Genomic DNA, 25,621 nt, shown 5'->3' with positions numbered 1-25,621 from the left:
AGTGAGACAAGCCTGAAGTCAAACACTGGTTTTGCTGCTTCTTAACAGTATGTTCTTGGACAAATTCTTTTCCGTTTTCATGTCTCAGTCTCTTTATTTGTATAATTGTCTCCGAGCTGCTGTATGAGACTCTACATATGAAAGTTCTTAAGATCTTGCTTGTTTGCTGGGCACATAGTAAATTCTTTCAAATTTATTTTCAGTAGCAATGAGGACATATAGAATATAGTTCTGTGCCTGGCACATCATGAATGTTCATTAGAATATTGATTCATTTATTATCTGTATTTGTCTTTTTCTTGTTAGTGTTTGCTTTTCTAGGCCTGTGGGTTGCTGAGGAAAAGACTGAAGTGCATTTACAGTTAGAAGTGGGGGTGTGGGGACAGGAAAGATAACAGGGTCGTTTGGGCTGAGAAGGGATTGGCAGTAGAGGACTCACTGTGAATCAAGCTGTTGAACGCTTTGGGCCTAAACTCTATAGGTTAGAGGTGTGGTGTGTGGCAGGGGGTGAGGGGCTGGGGGGAGGGCAAGAGAAAGAATCTCTAGCCAGGCCCCAGTTCATGATTTTGTTTACTCTTCAGATTCTCTGTCCTTGTGTGGCGCATGAATGGCCTGTGACTCCATCTTGAAAGATGTGAAGGTTTCATAAACATTCCAGTGTGTGCTGATGTCTGCATTCTCTAAGTTCCTGTAGCAACCGTGGACGACCAATGAGTATGTTATTTTTGTTCCTAGTTGTGCTTGGTTGGTTTCCCTAATGAGACTCTAAATTTCTTTAGGGCTGAGATGCCTTCTATCCCCTCCTGTTTAGAAGGGCTTAGCTGATATTAAATAATAAAGGGGGCTGAGAGGGCAGCTCAGTTGTAGGGCATGTGTTTGCAAGGCCATGTGGTTTGATGAACAGAATCCAATCAAACAAACATCAAACAGGTGTATTGCATGCTTATTTGTGATGTGTGTGTTGGTGTGTTTCTGCCTATCTGGGAGTTACCTAAAATGAAGGGAGAATCAGTTCAAGAACTAAGGTCTTTCTAAAATCATAAAGTGAATGATTTAATTGAAAGAGAAAAGAGCTAGCGGAAAATGTGCCAAGAGGGGAAATAATGGCAGGGCACCAGATAGGGGAGCTTTTTGTTGGGAGGGGGTGTACCTCTTAATTATCTAGATGTAATGGGCATCATGAAAATTCCCATCGTCCTAGAGGAAAATTTTTGGGTGACAGTTATGCTGGTGACCATTTTTCTCTCCTGTCTCTGCAAGTTAGCCTTCCAGTTTTAAGACGAGTTACTTCACAAACATCTTCTGCCAATGTCTAAGAAGAAATAGAAAGTTTACTTTTTATATTGTATTTGGAGCCCTTCTTTATCCAAATGGGATACTTACTTCCTGTAAGAGATAAGTAAGTCCTTGGCTTTCATAACAGTCTTGAATAGAAAGCCTATGGGTCTTGCAACAGGAGTCATTGGCGTGTAAGGCTACAAGGGAGTTATAAGTAATCAGCGGAAGGGAGGAAGTGAATTTTCTCCGAAATTATCTTTGTTTCCGCAGAACGTAACATTGGGTTGAATTTGTTTCAGATGAATATCAAAGGTGTAGGCATAACTGTTCTGCACTACTCCGAGCTCCTTGGCATTTGCGCCTTGCCTTGACTGAGGTTGTCCTCTATGCCTCTAAAGATGAAATAAGAAGATGAGAAGCTGAACCTGACAAAGTCAGAATTTCTGGTTTCTTCGAGGTATTGTATCATCCCTCCCATTTTGCTTATAGCTCAGATGATTTATTTGGTATATTAACTCAGTCTTAATGATATTTCTTCATTAGCATTTCATATAGTCATTGTGCTCCAAAGCTTGAGAAAGGTACTTTAATGCTTTTCTTGGGGTTCCATCTACATGACCCCCATATCAATGAAATGATGATCACCTATCCATGATATAGGAGAACCTGGAGACTAGGAGGAATGTTGAGTTTCAGGCTGATTTGAATGAGTTCATTTTAGTTATTATGACTTACTGTCCAGAGTGAACACTGGACTTTCAGCATCAAAACTTGAAATTACCTCAGAAAAAAATTAGAATGAGTTGGTCATGTAAGCTGAGTCTATGCTGAATTTGAGACATCTCCAGATAGTGTCCAGCAGGTGGTCAGGCATATAGACATGGTGTGTAAGTTCAAGGGACAACAGAGCCAGTGATGTAGTTTGAGAATTATTTGATTAGAGATCATGGTGGAGACCCCAGGGCTGGGTATATAATTCTGGGGGAAGTGTGTAATGTGGCATTGTAACTACTTCAGATTCCTTGTGAAGTAAAACATTATGTAAAGGAATAAAATAATAAGAGAAAGCATAAGTTTAAAAAAGCAGGAATATAGAGTTTGAAGAACGCCTATCTATATAGAGAACAAAGGGGTAACAGAATATATAAGGTCAGAAGAGAGGTGGTAGAGGGAGGAAAGAATCCAGCAGGAGAGGAACGGAAGGTTTGGGGAGGGGAGTGGACAAGCCAGTTAACAAAAACAATGCATGAAAACTGCGTGATGGAACCCATTACTTTGTATACTAATTTAAAAAACAAATTTAAAAAAATAAATCTGAGGCTGAGACAGAAGAAATCAAAAGGGAGTTATTGCTCGTGGCTATCCAAGGACAATATAATAGTAAACATCGAACCTCTACTCTGATCTACCCAATGGACAGGACTTTCTCCACAGTTATGTGGAGAGCGGGGACTGACTCTGACACTAACTCTGGTGCCCCATATTTGATCACTTCCTCTTGGTGGGGAGGCTGGGTGGCACTCAAAGAAAGAATATGAAGGCTACCAACATGGGGGAGGAGGTCCCCCTCGGTCTTAGACCTATGGGAGGGGAATAGGGGGAAAGCGGGAGGGAGGGAGGAATGGGAGGATAGAAGTGATGGGACGGCAATTGAGTTGTAATCTGAATAAATTAATAAAATTTTAAAAAAGAAAAAGGATATTCCATAGCTGGGAATGATGGCATACTTCTATAATCATAATATTCATGCTGGGACAGGAAAATGTGGAGTTCAAGGTGACCTTTTCCTATGTAGTTTGAAGCAGTTTGGACTACATGAGACCAAGATTCAAAAAAAAAAATCAGCAACAACAACAAAAAACAACCCCCTCAAACCAACCAACTAACCAAAGCAAACCAAATCAAGGTATCTTGGGGGCTAAAACCAAGCCACATAGAAGAAAAAATGTAGGAAAAAATGCACAGACATATCAGTGGTCGAATAGAACAGAGAACAGAGAACCGAGAGCCCTTGGTGCTTCCTCATCTGGCAGGTCCTAAAATGTGGACATTGCAGTGAGGAAAAAGAATAAAAGGGAAAGAAAAAAAACCACTGAGAAAATGTGTCACTGTGACTTTACTATGTTATCTTACTGGGGCCTGCGCTTTCTGGAAGGTGCTACTCTCTTATGGTCACGAGGAATGAATGCAAACAAACTGAGCTAGATTAGGATAAGGATTCAGAAAGCCTCAGATGTCTGGTCCTGTTACATCGTATTTTGCAGGCTTCATAAATTCCTTGTTATTTCCTTGTGCATCGTCCTACTGATCTGTGGTAAAGTCCAATATACCAGTCAGCATTTGAAGAAATGAATGAAAGAAAACATATGTTGAACTAAAAAGTAAACAGAGAAAATCACTTCTAACCCAAACAGTCCAGTGGGAATTTAGAACAAATTCACTAAGAATCCATGAAACCGTTAGATATGGGTGACTGCTCATGCTCTGGTCTGGATTTTATCATCTTGTTCCTTCATGATCAACAGAAACCTTCAATATCCTATAATAAGCCAAGTCTGTACACATCAGACTGCCCACTTCCTTACAGTGGGACTGATAGGCTAACTTTACAGGGTTCATAAGGTGCCCAAATGCTAGCGTTTACTTAGCCTTGTAAAAAGTACAGAAGGCTCGTTGCTGCAGTTCTACCCTAGCAGCTATCTTTCTTCTTAACTGTGCATTGAACATCCAAGCTCTAGCTAAATCTTGCATAGATGGGAACACTTCCTTCCATATCTGTTACAAAGTTATTATAACGTATGAATGTCTTTGAAAAGTATGGATCATGTGACTGGGTGGGACAAAAATGTACTTCCAGGTTGGGTGTTACAAAAACCACACCCCTTGGTTTCTTGAGGGATAACTGTTTCCTGTGTCACACTATAAAGATGGCTGGGTGCAGTGGAGTTGCATGCAGTCTCTTTTCCTGCTGCGGTGGGGTAAGTAAACTGGGGTTATATTCTTGCTTTTTCTAAGCATGATTCAGAGAGTAGCCTGAAACTGCAGACTTGCGGAGGTAAGGGCAGATACAAATTATGGGAGTTCAAGGCTACAAGGAGTATAGAACTGAATTTATCCTTAATGAAAAGTGACTACAAATTAGCCAAAGCCTGAACAGTCTTGAATTAAGGAAAGTACTCAAACTTGGGAACTCAAAGCACTTAAGCCTAATTAAAATCTACTTGGCCTACTTAAGAATAAAGTCAACCGTACTTAAAGTGTAGATAGCATAGTTTAAAGTTTAGTCATTTAGTTTAGTTCTAAATGAGTTCTACAATATTGCTAAGATTTTTAAAAGGACATAGGACTATCAGCATAATTAAAATATGTTTAAGTATTATTAATATGTACTGGATATCTTTATTTAGTTAAAAATTGTTTAGCCAGGCACGGTGGCACATACTTCTGAAATTCCAGGCCCTGGGAGGCTGACAGGGCAGAATGCTAAGTTTGAAGCTACTTTGATACATAGCAAGTACCAGCCAGCCGGGGCTACATAGCAAGATTTGATTTCAAAGAAGGGGCGGGGAGGGAGAGAGAGAGAGATTCTCAGGATTTAGTTCAGCGGTAGGTTTTTGCCTTATGTATACAAGACTGGGTTCTGTCTCCAGTACCACAAAGAAAAAGAAAAAAAAAAAGAGGAGGAGGAGGAGGCAGGCAGGCAGGGTGGCAAATGCTTTTAATCTCATCACTTCAGGTAGCAGCAGGGGCAGGGGAAGGGACAGTGGCATGGGGAAGGGGCAGGGGAAGGGGCAGGGGAAGGCGCAGTGGCAGCAGAAGGGGGAGGGGCAAGGGCATGCATGAGAAGGGGCAGGGCAGTGGCACCGGGCAGTGGCATTGGGCAGTGGAAGGGGAAGAGGAAGAGGCAAGGGCATGGGAAAGGGTGGGGGAAGGGGCAGTGGCATGGGGAAGGGGAAGGGGCAGTGGCATGGGGAAGGGGAAGGGGCAGTGGCATGGGGAAGGGGAAGGGGCAGTGGCATGGGGAAGGGGAAGGGGCAGTGGCATGGGGAAGGGGAAGGGGCAGTGACATGGGGAAGGGGAAGGGGCAGTGGCATGGGGAAGGGGAAGGGGCAGTGGCATGGGGAAGGGGAAGGGGCAGTGGCATGGGGAAGGGGAAGGGGCAGTGGCATGGGGAAGGGGAAGGGGCAGTGGCATGGGGAAGGGGAAGGGGCAGTGGCATGGGGAAGGGGAAGGGGCAGTGGCATGGGGAAGGGGAAGGGCAAGGGGTTGGGGAAGGAGAAGAGACAGGAGAAGGGGCAGAGGCAGCAGAAGAGGGAGGGGCAAGGGCAGAAGAAGGGGCAGGGCAGTGGCATCAGGCAGTGGAGGGGGAAGAGGAAAAGGCAAGGATATGGGAAAGGGCGGGGGGGGGGCGAAGGGGCAATGGCAGCCACAGGGACAGGGGCAGGTGGCAGGGGTAAGGCCGGGGGTATGAGCAGGGGCATGCAGATCTGAGTTTGAGACTGGTTTAAGTAGTTCGTTCTAGTCCAGAAAGGGCTACATAATGAAACCCTTTCTCAGAAAGAAAACTAAAAGCAAAGGAACAAACAAACATAAAACAAAAATAGATAAAGGAAAAATCCCCCCCAAAACCCAAACAAAAACAAAAACAAATAAACAAAAAAACCAGAGCAGTGGTATTTGCCGTATTCTGAGAGCAGAGGCAGAAGCAGGCAGATTTTGGTGAGTTTTAGCTGGTCTATGTAGTAAGTTCAAGGCCAGCCAAGGCTACAGAGTAAAACTCTGACTGCCCGCCCCATCTCCCAAAATGTGCAGATAAGGTAGCATATGGGCTTTAATCACAGCATTTAGGAAGCAGGGGCAGAGACAGGCAAATCTGACCCTGTCTACGCAGTGTTTTAGTTCACCCAGAGCTACATACTAAGCTCCTGTCTCCAAAAACAAATAAAACCTGAAAAACAAAGTAAATCTTAGGATTTTAGACTAGTTTAGATCTATTCAGTGTCAATAGCAGGAAATCCTTAGTCAGTGCCCATTAACTGTCCAGTTAAACCCTTGCTAGAGCCTTAATGTAATTAATCTCTGAGTATCATGTAGTTAAATCTCAGCAAATTCATAAGCATAGTCATAGGTATCTTATTTAGGACTTAGCTAGGACCTAAGTTGATTAAGATATAATAGAGTCTAGTTAAGGTGTAGGTAGCTTTACAGCCTAGTTAAGGCTCAGTCCATATAAGGTTTTGATAGTTTTTGTTTTGTTTTTAAGTGTGTGTGTGTGTGTGCTCGCGCGTGTGCACGCGTGTGCACATGAACGCAGGTATTTGCAGAGGCCAGAAAAGGGCATTTGATCCCCTGTAGCTAAAGTTAAAGGCAATTGTGAGCCATCTGATGTGGATGCTAGGAACCAAAATTGGGTCCTCTCTAAGAGAAAAAACCAATCTTAAGCTGAAGGCATAGCTAACGCCACTGATTTTATTATATCTTAGTTAAGTTTGGACATTCTCTGCATACCTTATCTGGCCGTAGGGCTTAATAGGGTTCTGGCTAGACCTAAACGAGTGTTACGCACTCCCTCAGCCTTAAATGGACTCGAATACTTCAGGAGGCCTAGGTCATGCCTAGAATTCAATTAGACTTGTTTACATCTTAAGCAAGCTTACAAGTTGATAAGTCTTAAACAAAGCCAGTCATTGCTGTCAGTAAGACTACCATTAAGCACTAGTCAGGGTTTATGCCTAATTCAGGCTGGTCAGAGCCCAGCTAAGCTCTAGCTAATATTTCAGTCTATTTAAGCTTCTCAAGAGTCTAGTTGAGCTCTCACCAATTCTAGGTCCAGGCACAGTATAGCCAGATCCTTGCAATGTCATTAAGCATAGTTTAGTAGAAGTCAGAGCTTGGACTTAGCTGTGTCTATATGAAACTTAGGACTTACACGTTGCCTAAGACTCCTTATGACCTAGTTAAAGTCTAGTGCACTCAGTTAAGACATGGTTGGGTACTAAATGTACTTACAATCTGCTCAGAGTATCATTAGCCTTGTCTAGAAGCTTAGCATTGTTAAGGCCTGTCGAAATCTTATTAAAGTATGGCTGAGGCTTATGTCCATTTAAGAGCTAGGTAGCTAGGTTAAGATCTCTTTAGAGTTCACGTAAATCCTAGGTAGTTACAACTGCCTAGATCAAGCTTGGCTAAACTCAGGGTATAAGACTATGTTGGTCTTAATAAGAGCCCCTTTACTTATAGCCAGGTAGTAAATTTAGTCAAGCTTTAATCAAAGTCCATATAAACCATACGGAGGGCTTAAGATTAACTAAGTCTGAGGTATAGAATACTTAAGTCCTAGCAAGTAGATTAACATTGTTTAGTTCCATTAGAGGGTGGTTAAGAGTCAGCAAGTGCCTAAGACTAGTTTATTTATTTATTTTTCCATTTTTTCTCCTTTATTAATTTATTCTTGTTACATCTCAATGGTTATCCCATCCCTTGTATCCTCCCATTCTTCCCTCCCTCCCAATTTCCCCTTATTCCCCTCCCCTATGACTGTTCCTGAGGGGGATTACCTCCCCCTCTATATGCTCATTGGGTATCAAGTCTCTTCTTGGTAACTTGCTGTCCTTCCTCTGATTGCCAAGACTAGTTTAATATAGAATAAAATCTATTTCAAGTATAGTCAGCCTATGGAAATATGATTGATCAGAGTCCAAAGAATGTCTAGCTACTACCTAAGTCTAATTTAGGTTTTAGATCACAATTAGTCCCTGGCCAGGATCTAGGCCTTGTTTAGGTATGTAGAAAGACTAGTTAAACTCCATGTAAGAAATAAGCCTGATTGTGGTTTATTAATATCCTAGTTAAGACATAGCTTGGGCCTCAGCCCCATTCTGATATAATAAAGTCTAATTTTGGTCTTGGCAGAGACTAAGCCTGGTTAAGGGTTAGCTACATCACATTTAAGATATAGCTAGTGCAAAAGCCTCACTTAGTCCTAGTTAGAGCTTAGTTCAAACATTCCTGGCATCTAATGCTAGTTTAGATTCTGTTAGAACGCAAGCTGTTCGGGTTAGGTAGACTAGACATAAGACATTACTCTTTTGAGTAATAAAGATAGTGTAAGCCTAGCAGGAACCCAGACAAACCTGCTCCCAGAAAGTAAACCTATTAAGTGTTTGATATATATAGTGTAATTGCAGTGTTAGAAATTCAAAAATGTAGTTTAGTTCTCCTAAGAGTTTATTTAAAGCCTTACTAGTTCATAAATATAGTTTAGTTCTCTTAACTTGTCTAGGGACTAAGCCTCATTGAGCTGTAAGTAAATCTTGTTGAGTTACTAGGCCTCACTTTAGTTACTTGTTAGTGTATAGTTAAAAATCTTGCCTGTGCCTGAGCATAATTCAGCCCTATTTCAGTTAAGCAATAGTTTAGTTACAGTCAGATATTAGTTAAGGCATAACCTGAGTGTGAATGTAGTAATGGCTATGATATAATTAAGTTTATTTAAGGTATGGCTAGGGCCTTGGCATAATGAAGTTTCAATTGGGGCCTACTTGGAATCTAGCTGACATTTAAGCCTAGTTTAAATATAATTAGAAACCAGTTATGACAAAGGCAAAGCTTAAGCTTAGTTTAGTCTAAGTAAGAGCCTAGTTAATTTCTATTTCTAACCTTATTATGTCCTAGGAAAGTCCTAGAAGTCACATAGTGCTATTGAATTTACTTTAGATTTAAGCAGGGCGTAGATATAGCTACAGTCTTATTAAGCTGTGTTAATTTCTAGGCAGAGCTTCAAGGTAGTTAAACATTAGATTTTACTTAAAGCCTAACTAATAACTGGGCCCAAGTAAAGTCTGGCCAGAGCCTGGTTAAGGCCCAAACCTGGATCAGGCCTAGTCACCTCAGTTAAGACCTAGGCAGAACATTTGTTTACTTAAGTACTAGTTAGATTTTGTTAAAATCGTGTCAACTTCATTAAGGCACAGTCAAGACACTAGACATGCTTCCAATGTAGTCACAGTATAATTATCAGGGCCTCAGCCCCATTAAGATCTGTCAGGGTCCTATTAGGGGATAGTTAAAGCCTCATTCTAGTTAAAAACAAACTAATTTGGTTTAAGACCCACTTATATTATTTTTTATGTACTAAAGTGTAGTTGTCAACTTTTGGTGTAGTTGCATTTTAAGTAGATCCAAATAAAGACAAAGTCTAGTTTAGTTCCAGTCCAGGCTCGTGTAGTGCTTGCATAATTGGAGAATGGTTAAAGGCCAAATGTTAAGTTTTAGACAGAAACTGTGGCAGGGTCCACACCCATGACTATCCTGAAGACGTAGTCAGAACACGGTTAAGTCCTATGTAAATCATCTTTAAGCTACACACAAAGCTGAAGATTACTTCAAGATTATCCATCTTGATAAAGGCGTTGCTGAGTTATGATTAAATTGTAACATTATTCTGGCCTAGTTGAAACCTAGATAGCCCAGTTAAAGCCTAGCTAGGGGCCAAAGCCCACTTAATACCCCCGTCAGAACTGAAGCTAATGTCTAATTAGAAGCCCAGTTTCTATTAAGCCTGGTCACAGTCTTGCTAAAATACAGCAAGGGTCTAAGACAATCTTAAGGGCTAGCTATATAAGTTAAGGCCTAGTCAGAGCACTGAGGGTCTAGTCAGGGCAGAAAGAAGTCCAGTACAAGCGTCATCAGTTCAGTTAAGATTCAATCAGGCTCAAGCTGGAGCTTCGTCAGGGTTCAGTTTAGGTCAAATTTGAACCTAAGACATTTAAAGCCCTAGCCAGCCCTATTAAAGTTTGACTAGGATGTAAACATAGTTTAGGCTCTTCAGGACCCACTTTAATCCCACCCAGGTCTAAATCTCAGTTGAGATCTTGTGAAAACTTTGTTAGTCCTTGAGCCGGGCTATAAATCTCGGGAAGGTGTTGTGAGAGTCTTTCTGGACTAAGCACTCTGACACCAATGAGAGTGGGAGAGAGGAGCTGCCTTCACCGGTGCGCTGAAGCCAGGATCCTTCCAGAACGCCTCCGTGCCAGGTCCAGTTTGCGATCTCATTTTATACTCTAAAGCCACAAGGTGGGGAGAGCAATCAATTGATAGTTTACAGAAGCTTGCGTGGCAAGGCAGCTTTTTGTTTTTAAAGGCATATTTTAAAGCTGACAGGTTTAAGCTTTTGTGGCCCGGTTGTTATGGGCAACAACTCATTGTTTCAGCTACTTCTTTGGGTCTTTCTGTTCCAGGTGGCAAGTGAAAAAATCACGCTTGGAAATGGGCAGTACAAATAGTGCTTTAAGGAAATCTAGTAATTGGTCTTTTCTGCCTTATTCTACTTCATTTCCTCCTCTTTACCTTCACAATGCCTTATGAGCCTCTCTTGAAGAAATGCGTTGGTATGCCTGGTGTATCATTTGTAGGTTTTTTTTTTTTAATGCTTTCTTCATTCTCCTTTTGATGAAGTTGGCTGGGCAGGGCTTTATGATTCATTGGCGGATTCAACTAGGGTCTTCACATTGTCCATATTGCACTTCTTTGGCTCTCATTTGTATCCTTAGCCTTAATCCTCTCTAATAACCTTTGGGGTTCTTCTCATGCGAATCTTGGCCGATTAGCATAAACGCTGCGGTGCTCATTTAAAACCATGTCTATGCATCCCTTTTCGGAGGTAATCACATCTAATCTCCTATAGTTTGGGAGGGTCATTGCTGTCAACAAATCTATCTGATTTTGAATAGTGGCCATTCTCTCCTGAACAATAGTTAAGTCTTCTTTGATCTGAGGAGAGAGCTGCCTGTGTTAAACTTATTGGATGGCCATTGTGGCAGCACCGGTGGTCATGGACCCTGTCAGAGGCATTCCCAGAAGGACAGGTAAAAGTACAGGAGTTCTCTTATTTCTCAAATCTAAGGGTTGTAAGCATTGCTGAACTGCACTTCCTGGGTATGCATGTAAGTCAGGAGCCAAGAATACCAGCCTGCAACTGTCACATTCACAGCAGGTGTAAATATCCGAGGGCTTGGCAAACTGTGTACCATTAGGAGTACCTGCTCTATTAACTTGTCTGGTACTGCCCTCTTCATTTCCTGCAGATTGGGCTTCTCCTAGGATCTGACCAGGTGGTTGGTCCAGTTAAACATGTCCCATTTGTGTTGTTAGTCGTCAGGCTTTGGTTAGTCATTCCTCCTTCAGTATAGGTAACTTGGCCAGCGCATGATCATACCCAGTATCTGACCCAGAGACAGGTCTGTTAGGTAGAGGAGCTCATGCTGCCATTTACTGTAGTCAGCACTTTGAGAAGGGGAACATTGGGACAGAATTAGGTGGCTTTTTCTTGCTTACCTTTGTCCTGTTTACAGACCGGTTCAAGGGCCATGTGGGGGCCCAAGGGCTTAGAGTCTTAACTCTGTTATCATGTGCCATCACGCTGACTGGTGTAAAAACAAACCACAGGGTCCTTAGGAGGTTCTTATGCCTATGCCAGACCAATCCATCCTGAGGTCACGGCTTCTACACATGAAGGACTTTTCCAGAGTTAATTTCTGTATTATTACTTCCAGGATTCCCCCTCAAGGCCCTTTGCAGTCTTAACAACTTGTTGATGAGTGGGAGTTCCCTTCTAGGCCTAGTGAAGTTAAGGTGTAGCCAAGCCTAAACCTAGGTATTTCCTAATAGAACCCAGTTAGCCTAGTAGTAGGTCATGCTCGGTTAACATCTATCTATTCAGAGTATATTTAACACCTTGCCAGGATGCAGATCAGAGAAAGAGAAAAGGCCCATTCAGAATCTAATTTCAGATACAGAAAGAGTTTGAGCCTGCAGAGTAGTTTTCTTTCTTTCTTTCTTTCTTTCTTTCTTTCTTTCTTTCTTTCTTTGTGCCAAGAGGTATCTTAGTTACATTCTAATCGATGGCTAGGTAAGGCCTCCCAGGAGTCCAAGACTAGTAGGGGTCTACTCAAGAATGAGGTAAGGTTAAACTAGGAGCTATGTCTGCTTAAGGCCAGTTACATCCTATTGCTGGTCTCATCCAAGTTAAGGTTTAGTGATGACTAAAGTGTTCAAATTATTCAATGTTGCCCAAGACTTTCTTCATTTAATGACAAAAATCCCAAGTTCTGTAAAAGCTTTGATTCATGGAAAAATCAGTTTGGTTGGCCACCTCAATTGAGTTTGTTTTTATTTTTGCCTAGAAGTATATGACTTAAAAGAGACCTTTCAAAAATTCTCATTTAATGATTATACCCACCCATTGAGACAGGTGACCTCACAAGTTTAAAAAGAGTTCTTTCCTTAAGGAATATCAGAAAGACAATGTTGAAGTCTATATGAAGTTACACCACACACATTCATGTTTTACCTAAATTGTTAGGGTATCATCCTAAAATTAAAAATTGTCTAAATCACAAAGGTTAGAGTTGTTCAGAGTCTTATTTATTTCTTATAAGGACTGAGAATCATGGTAAGCTTAAGGGAACTTTCAAGGTAAGAAAACATTTAGGATTGAACAAGGGAGTCTCTCTATCTTCAATGTCCATCTTCCTTAAAAATGTCTCTTTCCTCCACCCTTCCTTCTTTGTCAGTGACAGATGCTTCTGTACATGCATGGGTGGCTGAGGTTGCCATGCCTTCATGGTACAATGATGTTTGCATCCATGTCTATCACACACTTATCAATTTGTATTTATATCGACACTATTGCTTTCAGTGTAAGGTTTATATAAGAAACTACTGTTGTACTATGGCCATCAGAGCTGACATGACAATTAATTTAACTTTTAGCCATTTGATTTACTGTAATTTGGGAAGGGAGATAGAAGACAAATTTTGGGGACAGTTACTGTATACCTCCCTGTATAGCAACATTCTAAGACCCAGATCCAGCCATTCTTCTTTGATGCTGTGGATTTAGCTGCCAGAAGACACTGAAGACTTTGCTTGCCTTTTCCTGGCTGTGCCATTTCTGTCACCTCCCGTGAGCTTGCCAGGGACCACAGGTATTTCTATTGAAAACTTTGCACATAAATAAATCTATATCTTCCACTATGTTATCTCGAGGACAAAATAGTTGCCACCCCTGCAGAATGCAGCAGCATCTGGACGAGATGCCAATGGTAGCAATATGCCGAGCACGAAGTATCTTGTTCTTCTCCTGCCAAGTAAATACCAGCTTCCCCTGTGTGGTGCATTTAAAAGGAAAGTTTCCACCCTTCTTGTGTGGCAGTGGTAACGGGAAAAGCTTTCAACATAGGCAATTAGTGGCATAGTGGAGTAGACCATTGGGATTTACTTTAGGTCAAAGATACTTACTTGTACTCCAATTTTGTAGTTTGTGCTATTATGTTCCTGTAGAGAACTGTTTGGTGCAATGTAGCATATAAGAGGAAGGCAGAGGGTTTGGAAAAAAAACCAACTGATTCATTGCACTGCATAGCCTGGGTACTCAAATTGTTATTTTCTTTCTTGGAGAGAATGATGATGGGACTCCTGGTCTCTGGATACCCACTTGGCAGTTCTACATAGAAAGTCTACAGATGATTTTATGGTTTTATTCCAACATATTAGTAAAATATGTTATTAGGCATTGAAGCACTGGATATGCACAGGGTATATATCTATCCTAACAAAGAATTTGGAAGACTTTTTCTCAATGATTAGGAAGTTTGCAGTTGGCAGCTATGGAAAGAACAGCAACTCAGGTTCCAGTTTCTACCACTTTCCAGCTGTGCACCTTGGATTGTTTGGCTTGTGTGGGTTTTGAATTTCTTAAATCCGCAGTGGAGATTAGAGCTCCCCTCCACCCCCATGCTACTCTATCGACCTCACAGTAATTTGAAAATCCAATGAGATGCGTTGTGAAATATGTTTGGGTTTCCACTCTCTTGGGTGTGCAATAAAAATCTTCATCAGATAGGACTACTGTAGGTTAATGTACATGAATGTTCTTGAGCATGTGATTCCTAGAATGAAGAAACTGTAAAATCCTGAGATAAACTACTGGGAAGAGTCATGGAATCATATTTTGAAGCCCCTAAAACCAGAAAGGCACATTTTTGGGGCAGATGGTGTAAGTACATTTTTAGGCAGAGAGGAGGACTGTATTGTCTCTGATTATTTCTGTTGGTAAAATGCATGAATGAGGTCTCTCTTGGACAGCTGGCATTTGCAGAAAAAGAAAAAAGGCCAGAACTCCAGGGCCCAGTCTTGTACTTGTCAGATGTGTTCTTGGAGTACAGAACAAAACCTAGGCTGGAATGGTAAGGAGCAAGAAACGTCCTGTTTTTTATCTCTTGTTGCTTAGACAAGCCACATAGGAATATTTGAAAGTCTGAACTAGTTTTGGGGGGATTCTTGGTAGAAATACAGTAAGAAGCCTTCATTATCTAGAGAGTGCATTCCCCTTACATCTTTATCAAAGTCGAAAGTTGTTACCTGAAGCTGTTTTTAGTTATGAGATGAAATATACCTCTATTTCTTCCTTCCAGGTTTTGCTAAGCCTGCAGCTATCTTCTCTGTCACCTCCTAGGAGTCACTAATAGTGGTCAGGATGCACCACCCATTACTTCCTGGATCCTCGAATTTCCCTAGCATGGTTAAAAAGCTAATATTTATAAGACACTTACTATAAAGTGGGAGCCATTTTATTGTTTTTCATAAAATAACTAATGTAGTTTTCCTGTTATCTTTATTCTACAGAGAAGGAAATTAAGGCAAATGTAGTTTAGAGAAACATTCCACTTAGCAAAGTTAGGATGAAAATATGAGTCTGTTTGGCACAATGTGTTGCCCTTTTTAGTCACTATTGTTATTTGGTGTCTGCTAAAGAGACTATTTTTTTCCATCAAAAAACCTTTACAAGTTTTCTTTTCCCTCTCAGAAAGCTGAGGGACAGAACCCCACCTTTTCTTATCATGCTCAGTTTTGTTTCTATTTCCCTCATTTTCAGCCTTTTCTTCTGCATTTGGTACAATTTAAAGGCTACACCTGTTTCTGGAAGTATTATATCTTTTTCCTGGGCTCTCTGGAGACTCCTATAGCTACTAAGCTTCAGAGATGAGCCCGTTTATGTTTTCCCAAGCCAAGACAAGGTAGCTGGCCCCAGGATTGAATCCTGTTCTGAAAGAATGTGTGCCTGTCTAAAAAAATAACTAACAAGTAATTTTGAAATATTGTTTTCCTACCATGACTATGTTGTTTTTCTGGAGGGTAAGCAAGCAAGAGTCTAAGATCATTTCTTCAGGAATGAACAAACTAGAAAGAGGAGGAAAGAAATTCAGAAGAACTTGCTTTAAATTGACTACAATGGCATCACTACTCCACTTATTTTGGTTTCTGTTTTGAATTTTTCATGTATTTTTCAAGAATGGGCATGTTTAGCTCTTCAGCTGTGTACTTCTTTCCCTTTTTCTTAACAAATGAAAGATGATTCATGGACATTGCAAATGTCAGGTCCTATAACAGACAAGTGCCTTATTGCATGCAGTTGTTTCCAAAGGCAATGATTTCTAACTTTAAAAAGTGGGTGTAGGGGTAAATCCTGTTAATTATTTTCATTGTATCTTCCCAGAGATGCTCCTACTATATAAAAATGATGGAATAGGTCTTCTTAATGTTTCCCTGGATGTGGGGAGGACAAAGAGAAGTTACGTGTGTCCAAAAGTGGTTTTAAAAATAATAGCTTCTTATTAATTCTTTGAGAATTTCATAGACCATATTTTGAATGCATTTAACCTCTCAACTGCTCCCCTCACCACACTCAGGAGCCTCTCATCCTGTCGCACCCAACTTTGAGGTTATTTATTTACTTTTCTTCTTTCCCTACTGAGTGCAGTTTGTGTTGCATAAGACCTGTGTGGACTTCAGACAAAATCCCAGCACAGAGGGCAGGGTGGTGTAATTCCACCACCAGCTGAGGAACCATTAACAGAAATGTTGTTTGTTGAAGCATTTAAATTAAATGCTTGTATCCAACTAGCACTGCAACACTACAGAAGGGAGCACAAATAAAAGGAAGGAAAGAAAGAAAGGAAGAAAGAAAGAAAGAAAGAAAGAAAGAAAGAAAGAAAGAAAGAAAGCCCATTTGTGAATACAGAATTGGCACCTGTTCTCACCAAAGGCACATTTTAATCACTCCCATATAACTTCCTCTGTTCCCCTTGGATATGAAGTAATTTACTTTTCCTGCTGCAGGGAAGCTTATCGACTATAAAGACAGGCCCAGAGGATTTGAATTCCTTTGCTCCGTTTCTGTCCCACTGTTAGATACTAATTGCCAGATTTCCAAATGGAAGAAGTGCCAAATAGCAGGCCAAGACTTTCAATTAGAAGGAAATGGTTGGTTTTCTTTAGTCATGCCGCCAAAAGTGAGACAAAGGTGCAAAGATTCAAGATATAGGTTAGATAGCATCACCTTTACTCGGGCTATCTTTCTCAGCTACTTATAAGAGGCAAGTAAGTCACATTGCATCAATTAAAGGCTGTCTGGTAATCAGGACCTCTTGCCTTTGCATCAACATAAAGGTGAAATCCACACCAGGCAAAAGGACCCTTTTCTGAATATTTAAGTTTCATTTCCTTTGAATTAATGATAAGCTTGTCGTATGGTGCTGACAACACTCATTGTTGTAAATTTCATCTAAATGAAATTATGGACTGTATATTATACTTTTATACTTCTGGCTTCTTTTGACATTCATTTTACATATATTCTGGTAGATGTTTATACTCTTTAATTTGGTTATGTACTTAGTAGCAAATCTACAGGTTCATGAGATAGAGATAGACTTTCCTTTAGTAAATAATGGTCCAGTAGTTTTTCAAAGTAATTGTAAAGCCAACACGTTCAACTGCAATTGTATGTCAGTTCCAATGGCTCCATTGTTCTGTTTCTGAGTATTAGTTCTTTCAGATGTACCTATTCTTATGGGGTTTGATATAGCTCCTTGTGGACTGAATTTGCATTTCTTTGATGAATAGTGACTAATGCCTATTTATGTACTTCTAGGTCATGTAAAAATCTTCTAAGGAGTAGTAGTTAATTTTTTTTGTCTTGCTTTTGATATTTACATTGTCTTATTCCTAATGGTTTATAGGAGTTTAAAAATATATGCATAGAGTATGTATAAACATTCTATTGGAAATGCTTCCTCAATATTTTTCTACCTGATAATTGACATTTTTACTGTCTTAAGGTATCTTTTGATAGATGAGAGCTCTTAGCTAATTTGAGGGTATATGTGATAAATATTTGCTTTCCTAATATCATGATGGTTTTCTCTTATAGTTCCAGCTACATATTTTTTTTATCTTTCAGATTTTGTCTACTATTCATTTCAAATTAGTTTTTAGTATTTGATGTATGGTCTTCGTATGTTTCAGGCTTGATATCTGGTAGTGTACATTCCTTAATGTTGTTCCTTAAGAGGCCTGTCTCTTTGTATGTGCTTATATATTTAGCATAATTCCCACTAAAGTTGTCCATCAAAAGTAGTATTGAGCTTATTGATTCACTGGCTTCCTCTATGTCCCTCTAACTTCAAAATCTAGGTCCCTTTTTGAGGACTACGCCAGCAGTGTCTCTGCGGCAATACCCATCGGCATTGGGAGAACTTCCTGCCAACGGGTCAGCCTAGACCTCAACTAATTTCAGGTAAGAAAAACTAGCCCCACATACTTCAAGCTTCCATTATGCAATTGCATACAGTTGCCAACAGTTATGCTGGCATTTCTCATTCCTTGGTAGGGACCTTCTGCCTTTGGACCAAGGCTTATCTTCAACCTGTGCCCAGAATTAGCAAAGGCCAGAGAAAAGAAAATACATGCTACTCTCAACTCACATTAGGAAGGTCTCTTTGCATTTTATACTTGTTCCTACCTTTTCCTTACACCTAATAATTTTTGTAACTTCTTCTTCTTCTTCTTCTTCTTCTTCTTCTTCTTCTTCTTCTTCTTCTTCTTCTTCTTCTTCTTTTCTCTCTCTCTCTCTCTCTCTCTCTCTCTCTCTCTCTCTCTCTCTGTTATTTTTGGTTGTTGCAGGAGCACTTGCAGCCTATTTGAAATCAGAACTCCAGAAATTATTTCGTAGGCACAGCTGTAACCCCTTTGTCCATCTTGGCTCTATCCCAGGTGAGTAGCTTCCAATAATTTAGATAAATTTAGCACATCAGAGGAGGGGGAGCAAACACATACATCTTTGAATCTCCATAAAACAATTGAGAATGACATGGACTCCATAGGAGATTGATGCATTTCTTCCCATCAGAATTCACCCAGTTTCTAACGCTATCAGGTGAAAGAAACATTGTCAGTTCTGTTCCTGTTTAGGAGAATGAGATGTCATCTCTGGATCCATTAAAGCAAATTTATTAATATAGACACTCAAATGCGTACCCTTTGACATAGACCTTTGGAAGTTAGTCCTGGTCTGATTCCTATTCTATGCCATGTGGCTGGTCATAAGTAAGAGAGTTAAAACCTAGTGATTCTCAATTTTTCCAATCATCACTTCATACTGCTCTCTTGTTGTAAGGATTAGATATACTAGCTGGTAAAATTGATTTCCTGGTGCTTTATATGTAATGGGCTTTCCTTACACAAATTTGAGAATTTATTAAAATATTCTAGGCATTCCATCTTATGTGATTTACGATTATCAGCTAGGGAATTGATTGGTTTCTTAAGGAGGGATAGCATACAGTGAAATGCACAAGCTTTAACACTAGCAATCAATGAAACTCAGCAATTTCATATTCTTATATAACCCTAAACTTTGTAAAAATATCAACACTACTATACATAGCTCACTTATGCCTTTCTTAATTACTTCTCATCTCCCTAAAAACAATTATTCTTTTATTTTTGCACAATAAATTATCTAGAATTCTATATGAATAGTATATAGTATGTTGTCTTTTATGTTTAGTTTTTTTCACAAAGTATAAAAAATTATATTAATACATGTCTCTATTAGCAGTGCACTGCTTTTGTATTTATAGCTAGTGTCCTATAATCCACATATATCATCAATAAGTTCTGTAGCACCACTGGCCTCATGCTATGATTGGTCACCACCATAACCAAATTAACATTTGCATTTCTCATCTAAATCAATGAAGTAACCATTGTTAGCTCCACAAGATTCCTTATCACCAAGAGAACATTTGCTATTGGTTTTTAGTAATATTTTATCTATTTGAGAGGACTATTGAGATGTGGAATCGGTGTTAGTTCCTCTAATAGTTGGTAGACTTATTGATTGTGTAGCCTAACTAATTAGAATAAATAAAGAGCATGTATGATTTATTGCACAATAACATCTGTCCTCAGGATGCAGGGAAATTGGAAACTTTTATGAATTAATAATTAAAAACACCAAAGCATTTAGCAGTTCAGCTATAAATAGCAACGAGTCAAAGATGCTAATAGAAATGGTTAAGAACTTGGAGTGATGAAACATCCTTTCTGAATGGAGATGTTCAGGATCACTATGCAAAGAACCTATGCTCATTTTATTCTGCAATCCCTGAGCTAAACTAAATATCATGGGAAATCCAAAGGAAAAGAGAGGCATTAGGTTGTCAACGAGGAAGAACAGTAGCTAGAGGTCTTCTTCAACCTCTTGGATGATTCCTGGTAACTGTATCCTGTAGCTATAACCTGCTGTATGGCTAAACAGTCAAAGATACTGATCTTTTTATTTGTCTGTTTCCATTATTAGATCTGACTTTCTGTTTCATCGTGGAAGTGACAATCTGGTGGTGATTGTAATAGATATTCTGTGAGGCTAGCCAACATCAACAGAAAGTTTTGTAGTCCCACAGGACTCGTTCTGTACTTTATCACACCAGCTGTCTCATTTCTCATTCAAGCCAACAGAAGGACCATTAATCAGCTCTACAAGATCCACTATTGTCAAGAACTTATTTTCTTGCAGTAGTATTTTCTCTCCTGAGAAGAGAGTTGAGCCATGGAGTCCGTGTCGATCCCTGCACTAGTTGCTGGCCTTATTGATTGTGTGGCCCAGTTAATAAGAATCGCTGAAGACCTGTTGCAGTTTGTATCACAGGAGCAAGGTGCCTCTGCGGAACAAAATGTTAGAGGAGAAGAGGCAGGAGCAATGGCACTTCCTCCTGAAGAAGATTCCCTACCGGATCTTGCTGATCTTTCCGACTTAGAATCAATACTTTCAGTAAGAGAAGACGAAGATTTAATCCTTGATATGGATGATGCAATGATAGATATGAATGACATATATGAGGATATACTCCCTGCAATCAAGGATGATGAAGAAAGTGAGTGAGATACAGCCTGCGAAAATTATCATTTTTCTATTTCCAATATTTTTTATTTTGTAGGCTTCAGCAATAAGAGTTTTATTTTAGTTCTGCATATTTTCATTACTAACATATTTTAGAATAGGTAAGCCTTGATTTTTTTTTTTGGCAAAACCATTTTTCCTACATTTCAAATCAAAAGACTGGCTTTAGTTTATGTAGTTCTTCCTTTACTTGCACTATTAGAATTGTCCAGGATAAGACCAAATAATAGCAAAGAAAGGAATCTACCTTAGAATAGAGCAAGGAGCTGATGAACTCTACCACATACTGATGCTCAACGTCACTGCTCTGTGATAAATGGAAATTCTAAGGAAAGTATCCACAGCATACTATTACAGTGAATATTTTCACATGGATAGTACAACACTGGGACATTGCATCTTAAAGAGAGGGCCTTTAATGCAAAGTAAGGTAAATAATTCTGAAAGTGCATCATCTACCAGGCAATAAAAAAGTATAAAGAAGTTTTCCAGATTTACTGGGGCCAAACTTTTGAGAATTCTGGGGCCAAGATATTCCAGTGAAAGGCCACTCTCACAAATGCTATTACTCTTGCTTCAATTCTTTTGTTTGATGGAAACTGAACCTTGTATCCGAAACCAAAGAAAGAAGTTCTAGAATGGCAAGACCTGGCCCAACAAAGACTTCATCAATGGAAAGTCACACACGCATGTCATCAGCCTGAAGATGATGGTCTACAAGGGGAAGTGGACTGTGCATACCTTCTTGTAGATAACCGAGTTTAAGACAAATAGAAGGATTAATGTAATTACCGGGGTTAATTGCATATTATAGTGAGCAATGTACTGGAAGACTATTGCCTAAGCAAACTGAATCTTATTTTCTCAATATAGAAAAGATTCTAGGTATGCAAGTGCAGACAAAGAAGCAAATAGGTGATGTGCTGAAATTAACCTAAACAGATTGGAGAAAGCAAGAAGAAATAGTTTATTTTTCCAAGCAAATAGGAAATGTTAATGAATAATAATTATTATAATTAGTGAAACAGTAAGATTATTTCCACATTTAATAAGATCATTTGGCAATAATAATAACAACAAAAGAACTGTATTTGAACCGTAGGGGAAGGGGTATAAACTTATGTCAAAACAAAACTCAAACTATAAATAATTGAACAAAATCAGGAAAAAATATCCAGAGAGAGGCCACCTGTCTACTATAAATTCTTTTTGGTGAGGAATTTACCTGAGAAAGAGCAAGTAAGGTTCTGTAAACAAGAGGGACACTCTAAATGATAGATAGTAATTCAAGTAGAACTCTAGAATATGAGTTTTAGAACAATTCTATACTACATTAGTGAGATTCTGTTAAAACTGTGTTTTATATAGCACAGAACAGCAAATAAGTTAAATAGGTTATAACAAGAGAAACCTGTAAGTCTACTCTAGACTTTGCAACAAGACCAAACCTTAAACTTAAACTGAGCAATAATGGACAGTGTTATTCTTAAATGTCAGAATAAGAAGATGCTGCAAGCTCATAATATGTGGATCTGCTTAGCCTCTTGCACTTCAGTATTTGCCTTGATAGTATAATTATATGTTCTTAAGAACTGTTAAGATGTAACTCCACTTCAAGAAATGAACTGTTGCATCAAGTGTGCTTGCTCTATGGAATGGGATTAGAAATAGAGTTAAAAGTAGTAAGCAACAAGCTTAGCAATGAGAAAACTCTTAAGAACAAGAGCAAGTGGAGGAGGGTATTTTCAGTAGAGAGAACATTTTAAATTGCTAAGAGTCAACACAGTTGTTTGAAGTGGGGTTCCCTCCTAGGTGAGTTAGTTCATCTGTGCTTTTATGAAAATTAGCCAACCCTAAGATATTGATATAAGTAGCTAGTTGGTAATTGCCATAGATTAAGAAGATAGATAGTTCAATTAAAAGGATAGATACTAATAATATGCTTATTGGATATCTCAGATTGAGAGGTTGAATCCCCTCAATGAAAGTGGCATGAGCAGGTAGCCCACTACCCAAGTAGCCCCCTTTTGGATCTTCTTGAGGTTAATTTCAAAAGCAGATTTTGTATGGCATAGAGAAATAGAGAAGGAGCAAGGCTCTATATTCTGAGATAAACTTAAACATGCTAAAAATCAAGAGAGATAAGCTGGGAGATAACCCTGAAGTAGATAGTACAAATCTTATGCTTTAGCTGAAGTATGGAAGCCACTGAAACTATATACCTGCATCCTTATATGTAATGACTTCTTCAAGTTATTAGGTTATAATCACTTATGATCTTTATTTACTATTGTTCCAAAGTGCTTAATTGTTTTTAAGAGATTTTAACTAATAAAGTTTGATTTAAAAACCAAAGAACTTGTAGTCACCTTCAGTTACCCAGAAGTAATGGCTAGGCTACCAAACTGCCAGAAAAGGCCTCTGTTCCACAGAAGGTCATAGAGTCTAATCAATGAGAATGCTGTGCCAAGAGTCTGACTCTCTACAGACTTGTCAGATGGTCTTTGAGACGTTCATGAGCATAGTTCTTCATCATTTGTAAAATGAAGATTATACATTTTCTGCTTACTTCTAATAGTACAAAGGAACAAATGAAATAATACAATTTGTAAAGTCTTTGGTGTGTCTGACAATGGGTTAGAATACATGAAATTGTGACATTTCGGAAGGCATTCCATACCAACAAATGTCAGTATGAAAACACCTGAAAATTGAATTGACACGTGAGGATTATTCAATAGTTTGCACCTGTTTCTAAGATGCAACAACTTCCTCATTCTACTATTTTATGTAAAAGTTATAATTTGAAATTGGATTCTGTTCTTTGGAGCATAGTTTTTCACCAAATTAAATTCTTTTGAAAAGCCTATTTGAATCCTAGTAGGAATAATTATGAGGAAAAACTACAGTGAAAAAAGCCCTTTTGAGAATAATGAGGTATCTTCCATGTTAAGCTAAGATTTTGTTCCTGATAGCAATACAGAACTAGTTTTTTCTCTTTGCCATTATAAAATACCCAATAGAAATATCTTAAAGGAGGAATGGTTTATATTGGCTTATGGTTTCAGGGGGTTGCAGTTAACCAGAATAAGAAAGACATGGTGAGGAGAGCAGCTCTGTCTATGGTATTCGGTGCTCACATGCCTGGGTACCAGGAAACAACCACCAAGGCCAGAATGAGTAGAAAGTATAACCCCATAATGCCTCTTGCCCAAAGGCTCTACAACTTTTCAAATAATGCCACAAGCTTGGGACAAAGGACCTAAAACATGATCCTGTAGGGCACAATTTACCTTCAAGTCATAACATTCTCTGTCTCTCATAGGTTTGTAGCTATTGGGCAATGCAAAATGCATTAATTCCAATGGTCCCCTAAGTTTTAACAGTTGTAACATTGTCCAATAATTCAATCTCTGTCTGTTCTTACTTTCAAGATAGTCTTCTATGATTCTGTATCAAATAAAATAAAAACACAGAGATCCATGCTCAAATACAATGTCACTTAATATGCATTCTCCAGTAGGAGAAATGTGGATCTACCAATCAATGATTGGAATTGCAATTATAGGCATGCACCAACATGCCTGGCTGACTGTTTATACATTCTTTCCCTTTTGAGTACATCTCTCATTCTCACATAGAGGTTGTGGCTCTGGTTTGCTTCTGGTTTGTGAGATTTCCCCCCACTCCTTCACCACCCTTCTTCAGAGTGTTAAGGTCATTGGGAAAGCTATCCTTTAAAAATGTCTCTAACTTTTTTTATGAGTTCTCAACATGTAACTCTCAGATGGATTTGTTCCAACAGATCATGGCATAGGACCCACTTAAACTAATAATTAGGCTGGGGAGGTGGCTCAGCACATAGGAGCTGTGTAAATATGAGGACCTGAGTTCAAACACTCCAATCCCCTGTAAAAAGCTGTGAATGGCTGTGTATGCTTCTCACTACAGTGCTGGGTGCAGAGGGGAGGATATGGATGGCAGGATGATAAGAAGTCTCTTGGCCATCAGCCTAGCTTGAGATTCAACAGAAGACACTGTCTCAAGAGAATAAAGCAGACAGTGATGGCATAGCATACCCATTGTCCTCTGATCCCTGGGTGTGTGAATGAGTGACTACATCTATACACACATGTGTATACATTATAAGTCACACCTGTGTGTGAACAAACTCAGACACACACATGCACACACAGGAGTACTATTAAAAATCTAGAGGAGAAAGGAAGAATCACAATGGACATTCCCCCCCCTCCCCGCCCTTTTAAAACCACTTCTCTTCATACTGCCTGAGGATTCAGATGTAGAACTCTGAGATACCTCTCTAGAGTCATGTCTGCCTATATGCTACCAGGCTGCCTGTCATGATGACAATAGACTAAACCTCTGAACCTATAACCAGCTCAAATTGAATGTGTTCCTTTATAAGAGTTGCTGTGGTCATGATGTCTCCTCACAGCAACAGAAACCCTAACTGAGACACCCACATACTGACAAGAAGTGGGATGTGGTTATCTGTAAGGAAGAAAGGGTAATAAATTATTATTTAATGGATGGAGTTTCACTTTGAGAAGATGAAAAACAATTTCTGCAGATAAGAAGTTGTTTATAAAGACAAGACTCCAAACTTTTACCAATGAAGAATCACAAGGGACAAAACACAAAACAAAACAAAAACAAAAACAAACAAACAAAAAAACTACTGAGCCAGATCTTGTGGAACATGTCTGTGAACTCAGTACTTAGGAAGAGGGTCAGAGCAACACCTCAAATGCACATGCATGTGTAACCCCTTACTCCCCACCACCACCACCAAAACTAAGGAAAACAGATTTAAGAATCACAAATAAAAGTTATGTATTTTTCCCTCAGTTTGTTAAGACACATAAACGATATGCCTTTACTTAATTTTTTCTTAAAGTGCTGGAGTGATTTATTTATTTATTTTCTGTGTATGGGTGTTTTGTCTGCATCTATGAATATGTATCATGTATGTGCCTGGATCCCACAGAGTTCAGAAGAGGGCATTGGATCATC

At 39.3% G+C, this 25,621-nt stretch overlaps 2 protein-coding genes across 4 annotated transcripts in view; one reads left to right on the top strand and one right to left on the bottom strand.

Moving 5' to 3' along the window:
* TRPC5 (transient receptor potential cation channel subfamily C member 5) overlaps nt 1–25,621 on the bottom strand; it is a 263,064-nt gene that overhangs the window by 77,847 nt on the left and 159,596 nt on the right. The gene's annotated exons all lie outside the window — the stretch shown is intronic.
* Nucleotides 1,629–22,940, top strand: TRPC5OS (TRPC5 opposite strand). 2 transcript variants are annotated; one of them, XM_084788956.1, is made up of 4 exons: nt 1,629–1,735; nt 17,815–17,917; nt 18,304–18,393; nt 19,985–22,940. In XM_084788956.1, exon 4 carries the CDS (start codon nt 20,234–20,236, stop codon nt 20,564–20,566), a length of 333 nt encoding a protein of 110 aa, XP_084645082.1. In that variant the 5' UTR covers nt 1,629–1,735; nt 17,815–17,917; nt 18,304–18,393; nt 19,985–20,233; the 3' UTR covers nt 20,567–22,940. The 2 variants fall into 2 exon arrangements, with proteins under 2 accessions (XP_084645082.1, XP_084645083.1); XM_084788957.1 differs by lacking the exon at nt 1,629–1,735 and adding an exon at nt 4,194–4,256.

This window comes from Acomys minous (assembly GCF_964271855.1).
Source record: "Acomys minous genome assembly, chromosome: 7".
Lineage (NCBI taxonomy): Eukaryota > Metazoa > Chordata > Mammalia > Rodentia > Muridae > Acomys > Acomys minous.
Note: the sequence above shows the minus strand (reverse complement) of the source record. Positions and strands in the feature narration are given on the sequence as shown.

What these genes read in the sequence shown, in the direction of transcription:
- TRPC5OS (XM_084788956.1), top strand. Translation starts at nt 20,234, where the DNA reads ATGGAGTCCGTGTCGATCCCTGCACTAGTTGCTGGCCTTATTGATTGT.